We start from the raw sequence: 19,841 nt of genomic DNA on the forward strand, positions 1-19,841 counted from the left end.
ATTTTCCAGTAAAACACTTGTGAAGCCCTATACACACCCTTTAATAGTGCCTGTTACATCTTCCTCTGCAATCCTTCCTCTAAATTACATGAAATCACACCAGTGTGTACCCCTACAGCAAGTTTTCCCACCCCAAAAACTTATGGAAAAAATGCCAAGTTTTTTGACCTAATTTAACCAGACTGTATCCAAGATGATTTCATGAGATACGTGTACACATGTAGAATTTTTATATCTTTCTGGCAGAGAACATACAGTACACGTACATATACAAACGAATCTTAAAGCGTTCCAACCTCTGGTACACTTGTCAACCAAAAGGCACCACCCCTTACCAAACCTACATGTACAATGTCTTGCCTTCAACACATGTAGCTCTGCTGAAACTTAACATTGCTTGTACTGTAAATTGAAATTTGCTGGGTAATACTGACCTGCTGATACCATTTTAAGCTACCAGGCGGGGCCTGCAGTAGAATCTGCAAAGTCAACTGCTGTACAATGGGTAGCAAAGTCATCTCCTGTTGCCCTGGTAATAATTTCCTGAGGTCAAAGTTAACATGAGAAAGGACTGATGGCCATAGCATCAGAAATCCATAGATAACTTTCAGACTTTGTGCTAGCAGAACTGTGGGACAGGCTTTTTCTGAAGAAAAAAATAATTGACATACATGTACGTGCGAAAATGAAGTACATGGTACAGTGTACAGCAAACTATATTTATTTCTATTAATTTCTTTTCTTGACAGAAAACATTTCTTGCTGACTATGTGTCTCAGTAAAATAGGTAAAGACAGTAACAGTACATGTACAGTACACGTATGTAATCTTGCCAAAATTATCCCCCTAAAAATCAGCCACCCTCCAAACTTAAACAAACAACATCTTATGCACAAAAGTCAATTCAGAGATTTCTGTCCCCTAGACAATAAAAAATAGTTTATTTTTAATTTTTGTAGAATATATTATTACATTCAGGGAGTCTTGGCTCTTATTTGACCACAAACCTTCTTCTTGGGACTCTCCCTTTGCTTTTCCACTAACAAGGTTTTGCCGCAGTGAAATGATGGTTGTTACATCAGGTAGTGCCTTGATAACCTCTTCTCTAAAATGTTGCAGTAATGGTGTCTCAGCTGACTGTGACGCAGCATTTGTATGATGTGGTGGTGATGATGATGATGATGATGATGATGATGATGATGATGATGATGATGATGATGATGATGATGATGATGTTGATGATGCCAGATAATCTGCAGTATTCTGTGCTCTCTTGAGGATCAAGACTAACAGTGATAATGTTGTATGCTTCACCAGGGAACTAGCATGCTATTGAGAGAAGAAAAGCTAAATATTAGAGAATGGCCATCGAAATATGTAAACAAATGTTCTGTAACAGTGGTTTCATTAACATTTTCAGCAAGAGCGCAACTGGCTTTCACAGGCGGGCAAAACTATTTGAACTACATGTACACTTCTTTATTAATTATAAGAAAAACATTCCACTAGATGGTCACACCAGGTGGGCAAAATCCTCCTCAAAGCAGGTCAATTGCCCATTACCTGGTCCTTAATGAAACCCTGTGTAAACTGACGGTTTTGAAATGAAGCATCACACTAGAACTATTGTAAGTAATATTACAAATTACAATGCAAGGTCTTCAATCATACCCACACAAGTTTTTTTTTTTTTTAGCCAGGCAGTTTCATCTCATTCCTCCTGTGGGCATTGTATACATTCTGCCCAAGGTTGCAGTTCACGTAACTTATATCGATTGTCCAAATGATTTCAGGCAGTAATATCTTGTAACAAAAATAAACTTCTTAACTAAATTACCTGAACTCCACGACTTAAGCCTGTCCGGCTTACTCCCAAAGGAACAACTACATTGATCAAGGCTGGTAGCATTTCTGTTGACATCTTCAAACCAGATTTCCCCAGCATTTGTGAAGGCTGAGGCAGTGCCATGTAAATCTACAAAATCAAAACCAACATATTTTATAAATTGGGTCAAACCCTATGTTCACCAGGAATGAAGGGGCAAGCCTGACATGGCACAAGTTGATTCAATTCTTGTCTTTAGAGCATATCTTCATGAATACCACTACTTACTCCAAAAAAATACATGTACAACTTCTGATCTACTGCTAATATGATGGGTAGCAAGTGGTAAAACCAAGACTTTATGAGACAGGAAGACCTAAACCGTGCGAGCCAGAGACTTTCTCAGCCTTGCAAAAGAAGCCACAATTGCATCATTATAGTCAAAAAATTGAGATGGCAAGACCCAAGAAAATTGACCATGATATACAGGTATAATTATTTTGGGGGGATGAATCACTATTTACACTGTTACATGTAATAATATGAAAACCAGTATCAGCACTTTAACTCAGTTCCTGAAGCATGGGGTAGCAAATTACTTCTTCCTGTAAATGGGATATATACTAGCCAAAAACAAGTTATCCCTGGCAGCATAAAGATTTTGCTGATTTTTGTTGAGTACCAACCTCCTTAATATACAGCTCATTGGAGAGAAACTATGATACCACTGAATGAATTAAGAGCCTCACCCAACAAGAACAAGAGCCGAGCTTGTACATGTACATGTATGTACAGTGTAGCTAGAGCTCTTCGAAAGGCATTACACATACTGATCTTTAAACCTTTTGTTAAGCAGCAAAGAATCATCAGAATCACTGCCACGGCTTGTAATGAATGTCTATGGTAAACAGCAATTGAAATACTTAATCACCCATTCGAACACTCATTGAAACCCATTTCAAATGGCTTGGTGACCCATTTGTAACCCATTTGATAGCCGTTCGTTTCACTCATGTAACGGAGAGTTGTTAAAGCACGTTTTTGCGTGAAAGGTCACATATTTATTGTTCCTTGAACTTTACGTCATCATTTTCTCACCTTTGTTACCAGATTCATATTTGCAATCCATGGCATAGAAAGCCTGGGTTCATATGTTGCTGACATACTTGAAAGAAAAGGTGTGACCAAATCTTGACAGCAAGATAACACAGTGATGACCAGTTCTTGGATAAGTACATCTGTTGTTACTGAAGTTAAGCTTTGAAGGAACTTCAATAACACTGGGTTATTACTCCTGACAAAACAAAAATTACAATTAATCACACATCTACATGTACATGTACATATTACTTTACACATCTACATACATGTGCATTTAATATATAAATCTACTAGTATTGTATCATGATTACCTCTTATTGGCTATTCTTTTCACTATCTATTCTATTTTAGATAGTGTGTAGAGCTCTACATGAAAGCAGTGTGCAGTTGTTAACAAGATTGCAGTCAATTTTTTTGCATCTGCAAAGTGTCTGTGAAGAGGGTTTAGATGCAGTTTTAAACAACTAGTAGAGTTATACTAATAAGAAGAATTTGATTAATCATTATTTGCTCTACATTTCTGTGTTATTCTAGTTGACTTGGGCTGCGCCCTTGTCATCTATCACACGTTGGTATAAATCTACTAGCATTCTATCACAAATGCCGTTCCCTGATTGGCTATGCAACACACTTCCTATTCTGTGATACACAGTGAGTAGCATAGCAGTGTGCAGTTGTTACCAAAATGACGGCTGCTTCTTTGCGTTTTCGAATTGTCTGTGAAAAGGATCTGAATAAAGTTTTGACGACTAGTAGATTATACTAAAATAATAAGATTATTCGCTCTCGATTTCTGTGTGATATTTGACTAGGTCTGCGCCCACATCAACTATCGTGCGATGGAAATCTCAAGTTCATAATTTAATTGTTTAAAAGAGATTTAGAGCTTATGATCTAATTGTTAAGATAACATTCTTATTAATTAGGAATTACAGCCATATTGTATTGTGCAGTAAAGGTATGCCTAATGTCATACAGGCGAATTTTTGCCTATACGTACCTGACACAGGTACCTCAGACTCACAATAAGAGAATTCAAAATCACTCCATACAAATGAACAGACTGTACCTGGTAGCAAATGCTCCAGTAGTATTGGAGAAACAAATTCCAAGTTTGAGTGACCCACAGATCTTCAATAGCAGTTTATGGACATTGTGACACACTGTTTTATCAGATTGTTCCTTGTTGTTGTTCTCCTCCTTGGCATCCTTAGCATACTGATAAAGATTAGCCAGTTGCGAAAGGACATATGAGTTGAAGAACTGCACTTTGGTTTTCTTTGTTATCCCAGAGTTTTGAACCACCTAAAAGAAAATGCAGAATTTGTAGTTGATTTTCAGCATAACACTTAAAACACTGGTAATAGCATTGTTTTACATTAGACTTTCAGGTTTGTCAAAAATCACCATCTCCTTCATATACATCTTGTAGGTCAAAATGAAAATCAGGTTAAAATGAAATTCCTTTGTCTCTTAACCCTAATTATTCGTGGCTCATGAAGAATAAGGATTAGAAGACAAAGGAAATTGAGAATCAAACTAGATTAAAATCATTTTAACCTGAATTTCATTTTGACCTACAACATACATGTACACTGTAGCCTTGGTCAGCTATGCTGTGGGACGGTATGCATATTTGCTAAAACAACATTATGTTACCCACCTACAAAAAACCCAGTTTAAAAACCCTTCCCTAGCTAAGAGCAAGTTGTTATTTTACTTACTTGTCCCTGAAGGGTTGACAACACAGTGTTAATTACATCTGGTGCATCAAACTGAAGACCTTTCATTATTGACTGAAGGAATCCTAGGGTCAGAAAAGGTGTCGGGAAATGATTAAAACTCCACTGACAGACATTAAGTAACTTACTAAAGGTACATCTAATCTTTCCATACTAACAGATCTCCTGAGGTACCTACAGTACCATTAATTGTTTGATAAAAGACCTCAGAGTGAGTGTCAAGTACATGTACCATTGTTGATCTGTTCTTACTATTGAAGCTCTGTTTTTAGTGGACCATAATTAACTGACCTATTAAGTAACTGTAAGTTAGACTTAATACAGCTCACACCGTTTTTCCAGCTGGGTGTGTACATGTACAATAATATAGATCTTCCTTAGATGCCACATCCACAGTAAAGGGGATTGTGGAAGTCACCTACAGTCCCTACAAGAGTCTTTTTTCATATATTACTTAATACAGAAGCTTGTTTATGACTGCTTGCAAGTGTCTCCAAAACAAATTGAAGTAACTAATTTAGGGGAACATCAATTTCCAAAGGTGACAAATTTGATTGTTTTAAATGGTACACATTTAATGGTCAAAATAAACATCATTGCTGTGGTGTTGTACATACATTGAGTGGAGTATGTTGTAGACACATGGCTTCTATTAGAATGAATGTTCTACAAGGGTATTTTAAGAGGCCTATTATTGTTGAATAAATTTACATTCACATGATTTTCCATCTCCACTCATTAAGACAGCCTATACATGTATCTATGTTGCACACTACTTTTATCACGCAAAAACAGCTACTAAACTACGTTAACAAAACCTTTCTCCTCGACTGTCATTTCCTACTATCTTGTTTTTCCTCGTGAGATCCTTTTTCTTAATCCCATAATAATCACTTGGGCTAGTCCCAGTTACTCTCATCTTTTTAGTTAGTCCCAGTTACTCTCGTCATGCTTGCTACATCTATACAGTGAATGCAAACTACCTTTCAGTTCTAAAATCTGCTTCATAACAGCCAAGTCACCAAACATCAAGAATGAGAGACATAAGTATATGAAACAAGTCCTGACATCTTGCACTGACTGAGTAACAAAACATTCAAACAATCATAAATTTCTCAGAAATAAGACACTTTCACAAGCATGCAAGTGACCAGTCAGAGCTTGACACAAATAGTGGAAATGGGTTTTAGCGAGCCAATCAGCCATGGAAATACTGGTCTGTGCTATGTGCTGTGTGTATATGTGGTGGTTCAATTTTAACCTTCATGCAATTTTATATTACATAATAAAACGAAGAAAATTACCAGATTGAACCAAGGGTAAAATTGAACCCAAAAGGCATGTATTACATGTGAACATTTTATGCAAGTATTCTCATTTCCACTGAAAGAGTGCATGGGCATGATCATCATTGTCATCATCATTATCATAACCAAAATTACTTATCAAAATATAAATATGCTATCTTGCTGTATAAGGAAGTACAGATACATGCAATGAAATATTCTTATAGTCTTTCCCCACCTCTCTCTTTCCTATGACCTCTAAAACATTTAAGTACTGAGTAAATACAGAATTGATATATACTGCACCTTGCTGTCACGTTTGTTTGGTAGTGAGGAGAGGGACTTAAGGGTAAAGTCAAATGACCGTTGAACTTCCCTCGCAGCCGAGGACCCCTGTGTAACCATGGCTGTGAGAAGTTTCAAAGCAGACTTTATAACTTCAGGGGGATTTGCTGGGTTCAAACATGAATAAAGTAGACTTAAGTGACTTTGCAGGACTCGTTGTACTATTGACATCCCTGTTCTTGAGGAGAGATGGCTTTCTGCTGCAGTGAACAACAAAATACTTTCCAAGATCTCCAGGCATGTTTGGATCTATAACAAGAAAGACATAGTCGTCAAATGTCATATGGTGGTGTTTTAGCACTGTCAGAGTCTGAGGAAGCTTGTAAGAATAATAAAAACAAATGGCAATGTAGCATCATAGCAGCATTTTATGCACTTCACTGGACATAACATGAAAAATAAAAGCTACACGTGTACTTGTATATCAACTCTACCTCAAGCTGAGAAAGATTGTGTCGGCCTCCTTCTAAAATTTTGAAAATCTCCTGAAACTCTGCTCCCTCCTTGACGATGCTTTCCACTGATTCCTTATTTTGCGATCCATTTAGTGCATTCAAAAGTTTTTTCAAACCTTACAAAAACAAGCAGAAAAATCAAAGCAAACAACATGCTAATTGATCCAAGCTTCTTATCGTACATAATGACATTCTCCAGTACTATAAGATTACGAATCTTTTTACATCTGTTAATTCAGCCTTTGTAGAATGAACAAAAACGGTATTATTATGGAAAACAAAAAGTTAAAAGTGATATTTCTTTCCTAATTTAAACATACCCGCAAGTCTTGTCTGTTCTTTCTGTAACAACCCCTTCACCGTGCGCAAAAACTCACTCGGTTTGTTGTTGTTTTGCCTCTCGTCTACAAGACTAGAAGCCTTTCTCTTCCTTTGCGGCATTCCGTCTTCGTCTGCATCTCCACCTTTTCTTTTCTTCATGCTTCTTTTTACATTTGAAATCTTCCCTACAAACGTTTACACTGTACTGTAACGTGTGTGTAAAGTTTCGAGGACGCCGCCATATTGTCTACTTGCACGTGTTTCAACGAGTACTTTATATAGCTGGTATTGTAATGTCACAAATCCTCGCGTGACTCCGTAGCGTGACAGATGTGCTCCAAAGCAACGGTTTTCCCCGACTGAGGAAACATTTTCTTTGCAAAAACTGTCAAGTTTGGGGCCACAAATTTTTTCATGAGTTTGCAACGGATTCTTATGAAACTTCGCATACTTTCAAAATTTGGCATGATAAATCGAGCCATGAGGCTTACTTTTTGTTTGAATGAAAAAAATATTTAGATGAGTGTGACATCGGTAACTTACTTGTTTTATTTTGTCCAACAAAAAATTTGTAAACATGCTGATTTTTTCTGTTTATAATATTCACAGTCACTCAAGATAAGTACAGATGGCAAAACCTTTGTTTTTCAATGTGTTTTATTTTTTTGAACTTCCCTAAAGTTGAATAAATAATACATAACAAATTCTTTATAATTTCAGCTATATATACCAGTTATCAAAAATGCATGTATAATGTAAGTGTGAATTAGGACACAAAAGTAACTACAATGTTTTGCTTTGTTTTGAAAAAACGTTGTATTGCTTAGCCTGCGTCGCAGACAGTCTAAACCACCAGTATAGTGCTGGTGGACAGACCATACCGGGGATTTTGTGACACGTCTGTGTGTAGCCACCACAGGCATATTACTAGACTTAGTAGGATCAAACATCAAGTAAGGGAAAAAATTACCTCAAACATCAAGTAAGGCAAAAAATTACCTCAAACATCAAGTAAGGTAAAAAATTAAAGATGGTAAATGTCATCTTGTGATCATACTGTCAGAAGTAAATGTACTCAGTTTGCAACAAGTGATAGGACAAAGAAAAAAAACGTTAAATCCTCAACAAGTCAAAACAATGATCTTCCACAAATTGTATATTCTGTTTGGTTTTAATCAAAAAAATTCAGATTTTGTTTCTGGAGGCAAATTCCAGGAATTTTATGAGTCCCATTCCAGCTGGTAAATATATTTATATACATGATGCTTGATTTCTAAGCTTGAAAAACATGGAGATAATAAATATTGGGGACAGGGGATGAATTCTTGTCAATGGGGTATTTTCAATAGCATGATATAAAAGTAAAAGTTTTGTGCTCACTTCCAATTTCTGCCCCCACCCAGCCCCTATCAATCTAACCCTGTGTCAACTGTATATAAAGTGATTTTTCTTCAATTCTAAATTTGAGTATGAATGTATTAACATACCTTGAGAATTGTGAAAAATCAAAATCAATTTTATTATATCTAAAGTTCAAAATGATTTAATTTCTAAGAAGCTTTGTGACTATATGAGCCATCGGAATGTTGAATGCTTAATTGATCGAACACCACACTCATTCCCTCTTTAGTAGGAGAACAACAGTACAGTCCAATCTTCACTGCATTCCCTCTGGAGTCCAGATGACAAATTCGAACAAATTTCCATTCATCAGAGCTTCCGTTTGGTAATTTACTCTCAATCTATTACAGAAAGGAAAAATGTTTGATAATTTTCCAGTGCACACAGGATTTAATTGTGAAAATCAGTGGAGACTAAGCCTGGTCAATAAATGACATAGGAATCTAAATAAATTCAAACTTTAAAACTCTGGGGATAGGCTGACAAACCTCTAGGGTGCTGTCTGCAGGGAGAGGCAAATTCCACGTTGACTTATGCAGCAATTATTTATATGGCCTTATGTCCCAGCAGGGACAAAGAAGAGGGAGTGTCATGTAACAGAAAATGGAATTACACAATAAGTCCTCTGTCTCTTACCAACCCCTCAATCTGACCCCTCAATTCTTTGCTTTCATTAACCAAGATACCCGACGATAATTCGCACTTTGAAAATTTAAACCTCTCCAGTAGTGCTACTATGCAGTATATAGCTAGCATCTCAATACACATGTACAGGATTGCATTAGGCTAGCCTAAATTGCCTTCTCAGCGTAACAACAAACATATGCAAATTGCCATAAAACATCATGTCATGTTCCAGCTTACCACATAATCATCTTGTATCTTGTGAATTCTAATTGCCAATTTGTTGTTGTTCCAGGCCTGTGTTGACCAGTCACTCCAGTAGTTTGTCACTACACAACTCATGAAACATACTCCATCAACATACTCTAAACCCTTCCAAGTTTGGAAATATGAAAATAAACAACAACAACAGCGTTGAAGTCAATAAAGGATCCACAATCTGGAAATGACCACATCACCAGAAGTCTACAAGTCTTTGGCACGTGCACAAGTCTTGCGCTACGTTTCCTTGAAACTTCACACAGAATTTTCTTCAGTGCACGTTTGACGTGCTGCTCTTTGAATCATGCGTACTAACATTAATATTTCAACTGATGAGGACTCAAGCACCAGCCAAAACGTCTTTAATGAAACATCAAAAAATAGTCAGTGTCAAACCATTATCTTACAATGTTTGCTCCTGACTACCACTACCCTATTTTAATTTAAACAGCAACAACACTTCTAAATCTGACCAACTAAGTTGCAAACGCTTGCTATCTTATAATAGACCCTTCAATTTGGTTTATTTTCTATAGGAAATTTTATGGAAGGCTGCAAATAAGGACAGAGGCGCAGAGACATTCTTAACATTTACAGTTTTACAAAAATTTCCCAGATATGTTGCAAAGGTTTCTATTCCTTATAAAAGATTAAAGTCAGGGTTATTTTACAATGCTTGAAAAGGACTAGTAAATGTGATTCACATAACCACAAAACAATGTCTTACGCAGCATTAGCAGGTAATACTTACTGTCTTTATCCAATGATCACCATCTACTCTTATCATTATACCAGCCTGCGGATATAAACATCATACTACTAAATCTCACAATTAAGACTCAATACAGCTGGTAGAATAAGGTTGTGAAAGAAGTGACAGCTTACCCCTGTATAAAATTAGGTTTGCTATTCAGGAAAGAGAAGATGGTCAGTGATCATGGATTTCAAACAGAACTTTTTCTAAAATCATGAGTAGTTTTGGTATACGTGATGAAGAGATAACTTCAGTTGTGATTCAGAGATCCAGATGCCATTGACTAACCTGATCAAACTGGTTCACAGCTGTTAGTTCAAATGATGTCTCTATGATGCTATTTGTCTGTTTGACCACAAGATGAAGCAAATGCCCATTGTCTTTAATGATTTCTGGGTTGTAGTAAGTTCTAATTTAGATAAAATAAGAGTCAGTTACCTTATTTCAGGAATTTCGGAACACTGAAAATGTCCTAAGGCTTACAATTAACAGTCTGATATTATTGTGAAATAATGCTTTTGGAATAGATGGCATCCTGCCAATGCCACTTTCTAACTCTAGAAAGAAGCCTAACTCTGTAGAGAAAATTGCTGGTAACCCACTTAGCACAACATCCAGCTAGTGTCCGCTTAGCATTGCATTCTTGTGTCATATCCATTTAGCATCCCACTTCATTAAGGTTACTTCAACCCTTCACGGGTGTCCTCCAGAAAAAAATTCATATGCGCACTGTCTTGAAGGAAACCCCCACAAACTATATATCAATAGAAAGGTTATAAAATGTAGAATTCAATAAAATTATATTCTTTTTTGATGACTGCTTTCCTAAGGCGGCAAAAGCCGTTAACGCCAAAACAACAGACTGAAATTCCGGCGAATTAATTGGGTATCAAATGCAGTCGTTGATGCAAAATAACTGTGCAGTGTTAATCACAAAGCATCAATCTCTCAAAGCATGTCAGCATTTTCTTTCATTTCTATTGGTTATCTTTTTATAGATCTGTCAAGTTCCACTATCAAAAAATTCGCATAACATGTTGCGTTAGAGACCGCCACAAGAAAAGTATTTGAAATAAGAGAATTCACTGACACACTTTTGTTCCATATCTATCAGTGAATGTTCTGGCCAAATTTCAAGGAAAACTGTCGATTCTACATACCCTATTAATTCATTTAAAGAGGAGGGATTCTCTCAAAAAACGAGTGCAAGTTTTCGCCTTGTAAAGATTTATAAACATGTCACGCCTTCTCAGAGGGACATGTCAACTCAAAATGCCGCCAGCCAGTGAAATAACAGAACCCCTAGTGTTCAGAGTAAGGAAAGTTGAGCTTCGTGATAAAGCGATAGTGTTACAGTCACGTTTTAGGTGCATATCTTTTAGGCCGGTGGTCAACAATAAAGGGCAAAACGGAGAAAAGCGATGTGCAACAAGACAAAAAGAAACTTAAGAGCAATTGCCGAAGTGTGATTACAAAAAGGCATTCTTGACTGACATGAAATCTCAAATTGAAAGTATTTGATATAGGATCTCTGGATTAAGCCATTTGCCACAAAAAGGTCGCCGAGGAGTCCATGCCTTTTGGGGATTATGACACCTTGACGGTTTATTAACTTTTGTTAAAAAACCTCTTTTTCCCAATAACTCACGCACGTTTTAACATGTTATTTTCATTTTTTGGAAAATGTTACCTTGAATAATGAACTTTAATTTGGTTGGAAAAAAGAAAATTTGGAAAAAGTAGCCCCACGAAGGTTTAGAGTAACTTTAAGAAGAAACTGTTGCAAATTATCTGTACCTTTGATTAAGTGTGCCACTTTTGACAATTCATTACCATGAAACTTAGACCACAAGAGAAATTCTTTGCACATTCTAGACCAAAGCTTTGAGCTCCAAGGTCAACCTTTTTAAGCTAAGGATGCCAGTGTATGTGAAAGACTACAATGGTATGCTAGATGCTTTGCAAACCCAAGTCAGAGAACAAAAAAGGGCTAAACTACAGAATACCCGGCCACTTATTAGCATCTCATTGAATAAGAATAGCAACTATTGTTATATACCTCATTCTTGAAAGCACACTGGCACATGTAAATGAAGTGGCCGGGTATTCTGTAATTGCTCCCAAAAAAGCATTAACTGCAGTGTACATAAAAATATTTTGGCACAAACCTTAAGATAGAGCAATAAAAAGAAATAATTCTTAAAGTGTTTCACTTCGATAATATATGATGCTTATTATAAACAATTCGTTAAAACAAACCTCTTCCAAAAATCTGTTTGTCCTTTCTGAAAAGAAGGACACCATTTTAATATGATGTATTATGGAAATTCAGCAAACTTGGATTGGCATGCCTAGCTACTGCTCCATATCCAATCTTTAATCTTGAGCAAACTCAAAAGTATTATAACCATGCAAATTCTGATCTTCATAGGAATATTATACCAAGAACCAAGCAAAGAGAAACTCAGCTCTACCTTTTAAAGCTTCTTAAATAAGTCAAATATTATCAACTGAAGGAACAAGTTTATTCTACAACGTTGTCTAGTACGTAAGCGTCACTTTCAACCCTCTTTGACTTTGGCCTTAAATTTTCTCGTTATCAGAATTCATGGTTTTTCCAGCTAAACCGGGTGAAATGCTATTGAGAAGATCTTAATTACTTGAGCTCATCTGTTGATGACCCTAGGAGATACCGATTTGTAGACCTTAATTGGATGTTATGCATAATTTACTATTACTAGATATGGGGACATACCGATAAAACTTTTAATCCTGTGTCGCCATTGCAGCGTAGTTTATACTGCTGTGGTGGATTATACCAAAGAACATCTGGACCAAGCTTTTCCGAGCTGAAATTTAGAGATAAACAAAACTGCTCCCCAACAGCCGCCATAATCAGCGGCTTCACTGATCGCAGGCTCGCATGTGGAATCGAATGTGGCGCGACTAGCGCAGCGAAACCTCTTTTAACTTCTTTTCCTTTGACTGAGGGGAAATTTTCTGATTACGTATACAGATCCTTGCACGCGATTAATTCAAATCGGAACTGACATTCCAGCTTCTATCCCCGAATGATCCACGGCCTTTCTTTCCTTCTTTCTTTCAGTTATTTTCGTTTGTTACGCTACTCAAACCCGGTTTTCTCCTACCCAACAGAGCGGTCTAGAAATATAGGCGTAGGTAAACAGGCTATGTTTAAGTCGGATTACGCACAAAGCAGAACTGTCAGATCAGGACACCATTGCCACCCGGGTGGAATCCCATATAAAAAGGACGGGGGTGCTCGTCGGAAAGTTCGAAAACAACCCCTAGAGTGTACCATGATAATGTTTTGTGGGCGTGGCTAGAAAATTCTTTCACCCCTATTTATAATATAACTGCAATTTCAAACGCTAACTTTCTTGTCAAGAGAAATCTTGTAAGTGAATCGGCGCTTAGAAAAACAGACTAACAATAGAACAAGTTCTTCCATGAAAATCATTGGTTTAATAGCCAAGGTGAATGAGTTTTGACACCAGTAAGTAAATAGTAAACATCACTATAACAACAGATACAATTCGTCAGGACAAACGCACACAACATTGAATTAAAAAAAAAAATTAATTCTCTTTGGCCATTAATATTTTAAGTTGCTTTTGACCTAGTTCAAACGTAGTCTTTTGGTCCGGCCCACTCCACAATATCTCGCCCTGGATTCCCCTATCCTTTCCGTCTTCGCATCTGTTTTCCAAAATTTACCTTAAAACACAAATATTTTGCGCTCGGCTATTCAACGATGCTGTCGAGCCTAGATGCGACGCGACTAAGATAATTCATTACTGAACGGCTAAAAGAACAAAGATATGAACAATACTGTTTTAATTTCTAGTTTTCCAATCTCTCCGCAAAATGATGCTTGAAGGCTAATGCCAAAAACCTACACGTGTATAGAACAAGCGTTGTTGTATAGACAGAAGTAGACTGAAAAACCTGATGTGTTTCCCTCATCGCGACTTTCGGTCAAATGAGCGAAGCACCTCTACATGTAAGGACATTTTCTGTCTAAATAAACAAAATGGTTTCAGAAAATGACTACAAACTGAACTGACTTCGTTGAAGTAATCTGGGAAGGAGTCAGAATGTTCCGCGCGCGCTGCGTCATAAGACAGTCACTGTGACGTCGTTTTTCACTTCGCTCTTTTTCACGGAACGAGCAAGTTGCGAGTTCATCGTGAGAAAAAAGAAGTTTTGTTGGCAAGCATGAAGGTGATATTTCCACTTTCGGCGCTGACATTTTTCTTGTTTTTAGCGTATCTTACGCACCCTGGAAAACGAGACGGCAAGTCTTAGCTTTAATGCGTTTCATTTCTATTCATGTTTTCTTTTTTTCTTTTTTGTCGCTCTAAAACTTTACCCTACACTCTAACAACAAGCGTTTTTCCCATTATTGATACTCGTGTTTCTAAACAAATCATGTAGTTGTTATCCGCTGAATGCGAAAGAAACAATTCACCACAGTCTTTAAAAACGAGAAGTTTGCTCTTGATTCTGGGGAAAGTTAACAGACAAAAGTTTTTTTCACTTTTTAGAAAACATAAACAACTATGGTTGTCATGGAAATCTTCACGTGGGAACTTGCGCACGAGCGTTCTTCCGTTTTTTCTCTGTAAAGCGCGCGCTTAAACGGTTGCATTTAAGTTCACTCCCAGCTCAACGCCACTGTATTTTTTTGAAACCGTTGTTCTGTTCTTTCTATTTGTTTGTTAGTGGACAAACAATTGTTTAGTACAGTACTCACGCTTCCTTTTGTTTTCTTTATTCTGACCTTTTAAACTACTCCTTCAAGTGAAAAAGCTTCTTTGTTTTAACCGAGATGCATAATGAGACAATTAATGTAAATTCATCTTCACAGAAACTCCACAATCTGTTGAGAAACAGGATTTCTTCTTCAAGGATTTTATCCATGGTACGACCATCACTGGAAGCTGGATTAATGAGGTGGGTGAATTTGTAAAAACCTGGCGCAAAGCCATACTGCATTGTTCTCTGTTTGTTTGGCCGGTTGCAATTGCTGTTGTTGTTGTTGTTGTTGTTAATTTTGTTGTTGTTGTTGTTGTTGCGCGGCGCGTTATGTTGTCCACCAAATTTTGATTGCGCTGGACTCCGTATCTATTGGTCCGAGCTCCGACCCCACGGTGCCTCACGCCATCCTGGTGTATAAAAATTTAATGCTGGGCCGAGGGTAACCTTGCGATGGATTATTATCGCATCCTTGCAAAAGTAGAAATACTCCTAGTCGCTGAATGCTACACAAACCGACATAAGCTCCTACAAGAATCGACACTGGTCTTCCCCATAAATTTCTTCAATTTACCTTACAGCGAAAAGAGAGACCATCACAATGATCATGGCGGTCACTTGAAACCCGATAAAAGAGAAACGTCATTTGCAGGACCAGGAAATCCCCCCTCCTCCCCCCTCCCCCCTCCCTCCTCCCGCTTCCCCAATAGTATGCTAATATTACTATTTTCTTGTTACAGGATTACGTGGTTAAGATGGAAATCAACTCCATCAGACTGGACATGAAATTGGTTTTCGAATTCACTGAGAACATAGGCTCGGCAGATATCAACAGCTCACCCGAACATGGCAAGGTATTGAACGTTCATCTTTGCGAAATGAGGTTGATATATTTCTCTGTCGTGAAAATTTAGTAAGTCTCATATTTGTTGACAAGCTTTGGTAAGAAGTTCTCAGGTAAGAATAAGTAATCTGTGTGCCGGAGAGCTTTTAATATAACTTTCACACCTAGCAAACTATAAACATTGGTCTACATGTAAGACGGTTTTAGAAATCTCTTGTCATATCTATTGGCAGATGCACAAGTTCAAAGGATGTCCTAAATATCCCCGAAATGCCACGTGTCAGGACTTCGAATCATTCAGACCCAGGTCTCCTGGATTGATCGCAAGGGTTTGGGACTTTTCATGGGCAACGATGACAGGTGCACAGAACAAATGTTATGGCATTACGGTGGCAATGGCTGCTGGGGTCTGGAATGGAGTGACATGGTTGGCCGAGAGGATCTGGAATAAAGTTATATCGTTGGCTGATGGGATCTGGAATAGATTTTCTTGGATGGCTGACAGGGTCTGGAATGGAGTTACGTGGCTGGCTACTAAGGTCTGGAATGGAGCTACATGGCTGACTGATGGGGTCTGGAATGGAGTTACATGGCTGGCCGATGAGGTCTGGAATGGTGTTGCATGGCTGGCTGATTTGACCTGGAATGGAGTTACATGGCTGGCGGAGTGGATCTGGAACGGACTTACATGGACTGGAAGACTGTTTGTTCCTGGCAACTATGTAACTGATGGTGTTGTCAAATTCTATTATGGATATTTAGACAGTAAGTGATAAAGAACCTAGGTGATCGCTGTGATAATAATTCGACTGATTTGTGAACAAGTAGCTAGTGGAGCATCGCCCAATATATTAATAATCTAGTGAACATTACTGATCCCGTTCTGGTTTCTACTATGCTATTTGTTTTTTCATTTAAGTTCAGGTCGTTTATTTCCTCTTTGAGTGAAAAAAAAAATAACGAAAAAGGAAAGTAAAGAAAAGCAGGAGATATCCTGCTACACGTACAGATTAAGGACCGTAGATGTTTTCGTTGATAAAAGCAGTCAGTTGTGTTGTTTTTTGGTATTGTCAGATCTTAAAGTGCCTATGAAGTAAAAAATAATTGCTGCTCATTTGAAAGGCTTTTCAAAGTAAAGAAGAATGGCCTTTCCCTTTTTGCAATATCTTTTTTCGTTCTAGAGATATTTACGTTTTTGGATTATGCAAATGAGGAAATTGATGACGTCATAGGTGGTTCCACTTGAACAGTAAAGCACTGAATCAAGAATATCTCTAGGAATATTGGAGCAGTGTTCTTCAAACGTGGCACCACAAATGTGCATCACAGAAGAAAGAGAATAACACCTTCTGTGTTGTTGCCATGGCAACACTTTTGGCTCCAGTCTCTTTCTGTGAAAAACCAAATATGCCAATTTGTGACCCTTCAAAAAGGGACAGAGGGTCTTGCTCGGAACACACATGATTTCCATATTGTCTTAACTCTCCCCATTAGATTGTTGGGAGTAGATGATCCTTGTTTAAGATAAAATCTGGTAATGTTCGTTTTAATTGAAACAGGACCAGGGGCATAACTGCTGTCATGGCAACGGCACAACGGGTGCCATTTTGTTTCTTTTGTGATATACATTTCTGGTGCCAAGTTTCAAGAACACTGCTTTAATATTTCTAGAGATATTCTTGATTGAGTGTTGAACTGTTTTAGTGGAACCACCTATGACGTCATCGCTTATAATACAAAAACGTGAATATCTCTAAAACGAAAAAAGATATTCCAAAAAGGAAAATGCCATTCTTCTTTACTTTGAAAAGCCTTTCAAATCAGCAGAAATTATTTTTTATTTCATAGGCACTTAAACAACGAAGTATAGTTGGCAGAAACGCAGAATTCAATTATTTTAAAACAACATGGCGAGTTCCGTGCGTAAAACTAGAAGAGACTGAAAAAGCGCTCCCACTCAATACGCCTCTATCATTTTGGTTTCTTCTGCCTTACACTGTTAGTTATCTGATTTATACTTTTTTCCCCACAGGTCATGTGAATCATATTGGAGCTCGCATTGCTGCCTCCACTTGGCAAGATGTCTTCTACATGATGTCCGCTGTTTTTGTCGTGAATTTTGCTCTCCTTGTCATTTACTTGTTGGTTACACGTACAGTCCACTTCATTCGACGACTATGGTGAGTTGCTTGACGGAACTTCTGTTTTAATCGCCATTTAATATCTTTCCCAGTCTACTCTCGATATCGACAGCGTGACGTTAGAGCTTTCCAAAAGACACTCGCCCCAGACCTCCAATATATAGAGGAAGAAAAGAAAGAGATTGCAGGTGATTTTCGAAAACACCAAAAATCAGCCAGTTTCTGGAAATGATCCTATATATAAAGGTCAACACTTAGAGCATTAACGACGAAAACTGTACGAAACCACGGCCAGTTTCTTTGAAGAAGAGATTTTGAGCGAATTAGTTGCGTGTCGCTAAATTTTGACCTAGGCCGGAAAAACGTGCCACACCGTGCACATCACAGAAAACGCAAATAATACAATAATCGAACGAAGCAAATGAAAATTTCCACCGATTCTAAGCGCGGGAAAATAAGTTAAGGCCAGAAGGCTTTGAATTTGACTGGATTTTGATTGATTGCTCCAAACGACTTAAGTTGGTAGATTCATCGTTCGTGTGCTATAATCTGATTGGTCTCTTTTGTTTAAGTGACCCCGGACACAACAGCTGCAATTAAACACATGCTGTTTGATTTGATCAGTTATTGATATTGCCAATTGCAAACCCACAGGTATTAAAAGTTACTCAGGTTACGCAAACTGTCTAATTTTACTGGTTGTCTTTTTGCAGGCAAGCTCGCAAAGACAGGATAACTGCGGCCAATTTGCCCCCTGCCCCAAAGAAACCAATATGGCGACCAAAGCCCAAGAAAAAACGAAGAAAGAACAAGAATGGCTGGTAGCCGTCAAGGCGCATTTGAATTATTCACTTTTTTCGTCTGGAAAAAAAATTGTCTGAATTGTTCTGTTAATAATAATGTTAAAGTTCTTTGAAGAAAACGAAATAAACAAAGTTATTGGAAACCAGAAGAATTTTATTGGGATTTTGTTATTAAAGTTGGACGTATTTTTTATCCTATGGTTCGGTCATGTGCTCAACATCCAAACTTATAACCCTTTGTTCACCACTCACTCACCCCTAACAATAGCTTTATTCCATCATCTTTTCAGTTATCGTCAAGGGATAATACAGTTGTGAAGGGATCAACGGGCTGGCTGCTGCCCGAATTAAACCCGTCACATGACGACGAAAGATCTCATAAAAGACCGCGATCTCAGTTGACCTCAGTTGTGCATCGTCAAAGCATTATAAACAAATTCAGCGTACACGTAAGCACTAGCTTACGTGATTAGGACTTTACTTTTTTCGGAACAAACAAACCGAAATAGTAAAATTCCCGTCAGAAAAACTAGGATAAACAATCGTCCGTTTCTAAAACGATATCGGTTTCTACAGTGGTTTTCGACAGTACAGCTTTGGGAAACAAATTAAAGCCCTTATTATATGGTTAGCAATATGAACCGAATCCTGCGCTGTGATTGGCTACCCGTGCGAGCAAATGGCGCTATCTCGCCTGCTCGGAACTACCCGCTGTGTCCCGCAAGAAATAGTGTTCTTTTTTTCTATATAATAGGTTCTTTATCGACCAAGCTTGTTCGGTCAGGATGGCTTGATATTGACCTTGTTCTTTTTGGCGTGTTTGTGGACCTCGACTCCACCTCGGTCCATAAACACGCAAGAGAGAACAATAATCCAAATCATATCCAGCCATCTTGACCTGACGCTTGGTCAATAACCCATAATATATAGATTTAGCCGAGCCTAAAAGCAGAGCTCCTGGGCTGGGTTGTTGAAGGCCCGATTAAGCTAAACCAAGATAGGCGAGAATTTTAATTTGAGTTTTGAAACTTTACGGTGGAGTTTTCCATTTCTGTTGTTTGGCCTTCTGTTTTGAGTTTCAATTATCTTAAGGTCCACGTAGGTAGGCTCTTACCGATAGTGCTCGTAAAAAAAGCATTAAATGCTTAAAGCAGTGCTT

At 37.8% G+C, this 19,841-nt stretch overlaps 3 protein-coding genes across 4 annotated transcripts in view; 1 reads left to right on the forward strand and 2 right to left on the reverse strand.

Moving 5' to 3' along the window:
* The window catches only part of LOC110055799 (nucleolar pre-ribosomal-associated protein 1-like), a 25,803-nt gene extending 18,567 nt beyond the window's left edge, over positions 1 to 7,236 (reverse strand). For both annotated transcript variants that reach the window (XM_089282752.1, XM_089282753.1), the window contains exons 1-10: positions 7,075 to 7,236; positions 6,734 to 6,870; positions 6,261 to 6,548; positions 5,652 to 5,748; positions 4,651 to 4,733; positions 3,996 to 4,231; positions 2,924 to 3,119; positions 1,838 to 1,975; positions 1,008 to 1,329; positions 435 to 646 (exon numbers count right to left, since the gene is read on the reverse strand). In XM_089282752.1, the coding sequence (XP_089138878.1) occupies positions 435 to 646; positions 1,008 to 1,329; positions 1,838 to 1,975; positions 2,924 to 3,119; positions 3,996 to 4,231; positions 4,651 to 4,733; positions 5,652 to 5,748; positions 6,261 to 6,548; positions 6,734 to 6,870; positions 7,075 to 7,234 (1,869 nt within the window). In that variant the 5' untranslated portion in view covers positions 7,235 to 7,236. The remainder of the gene's footprint in view (positions 1 to 434; positions 647 to 1,007; positions 1,330 to 1,837; positions 1,976 to 2,923; positions 3,120 to 3,995; positions 4,232 to 4,650; positions 4,734 to 5,651; positions 5,749 to 6,260; positions 6,549 to 6,733; positions 6,871 to 7,074) is intronic.
* Positions 7,237 to 13,018, reverse strand: LOC110055680 (uncharacterized). The gene is made up of 6 exons (XM_020762077.2): positions 12,871 to 13,018; positions 12,375 to 12,400; positions 10,404 to 10,524; positions 10,113 to 10,157; positions 9,341 to 9,472; positions 7,237 to 8,817 (listed from the first exon to the last, which is right to left on the reverse strand). Exons 1-6 carry the CDS (start codon positions 13,006 to 13,008, stop codon positions 8,626 to 8,628), a joined length of 654 nt encoding a protein of 217 aa, XP_020617736.2. The 5' UTR covers positions 13,009 to 13,018; the 3' UTR covers positions 7,237 to 8,625.
* Positions 13,019 to 14,354: 1,336 nt separating this feature from the next.
* LOC110055719 (uncharacterized) lies at positions 14,355 to 19,281 on the forward strand. Its single transcript, XM_089282756.1, has 6 exons — positions 14,355 to 14,433; positions 15,007 to 15,092; positions 15,635 to 15,748; positions 15,972 to 16,503; positions 17,771 to 17,918; positions 18,593 to 19,281. The coding sequence occupies exons 1-6, from the start codon at positions 14,355 to 14,357 to the stop codon at positions 18,702 to 18,704; spliced, it is 1,071 nt and encodes a 356-aa protein (XP_089138882.1). The 3' UTR covers positions 18,705 to 19,281.
* The last annotated feature ends 560 nt before the right edge of the window (positions 19,282 to 19,841 follow it).

Source organism: Orbicella faveolata, unplaced genomic scaffold (assembly GCF_042242905.1).
Source record: "Orbicella faveolata isolate gen_17 unplaced genomic scaffold, um_ofav_v1 contig_12, whole genome shotgun sequence".
NCBI classification, from domain to species: Eukaryota; Metazoa; Cnidaria; class Anthozoa; order Scleractinia; family Merulinidae; genus Orbicella; species Orbicella faveolata.

Coding starts and splice junctions, on each gene's coding strand:
- LOC110055719 (XM_089282756.1), top strand. CDS start 14,355: ATGAAGGTGATATTTCCACTTTCGGCGCTGACATTTTTCTTGTTTTTA. Junction 15,749..15,971: donor GCTCACCCGAACATGGCAAG/GTATTGAACGTT, acceptor ATCTATTGGCAG/ATGCACAAGTTCAAAGGATG. Junction 16,504..17,770: donor CTATTATGGATATTTAGACA/GTAAGTGATAAA, acceptor TTTTCCCCACAG/GTCATGTGAATCATATTGGA.
- LOC110055680 (XM_020762077.2), bottom strand. CDS start 13,008: ATGGCGGCTGTTGGGGAGCAGTTTTGTTTATCTCTAAATTTCAGCTCG. Junction 12,401..12,870: donor CAGGATTAAAAGTTTTATCG/GTATGTCCCCAT, acceptor CCTTCTTTTCAG/AAAGGACAAACAGATTTTTG. Junction 8,818..9,340: donor AGATACAAGATGATTATGTG/GTAAGCTGGAAC, acceptor TTTCTGTAATAG/ATTGAGAGTAAATTACCAAA.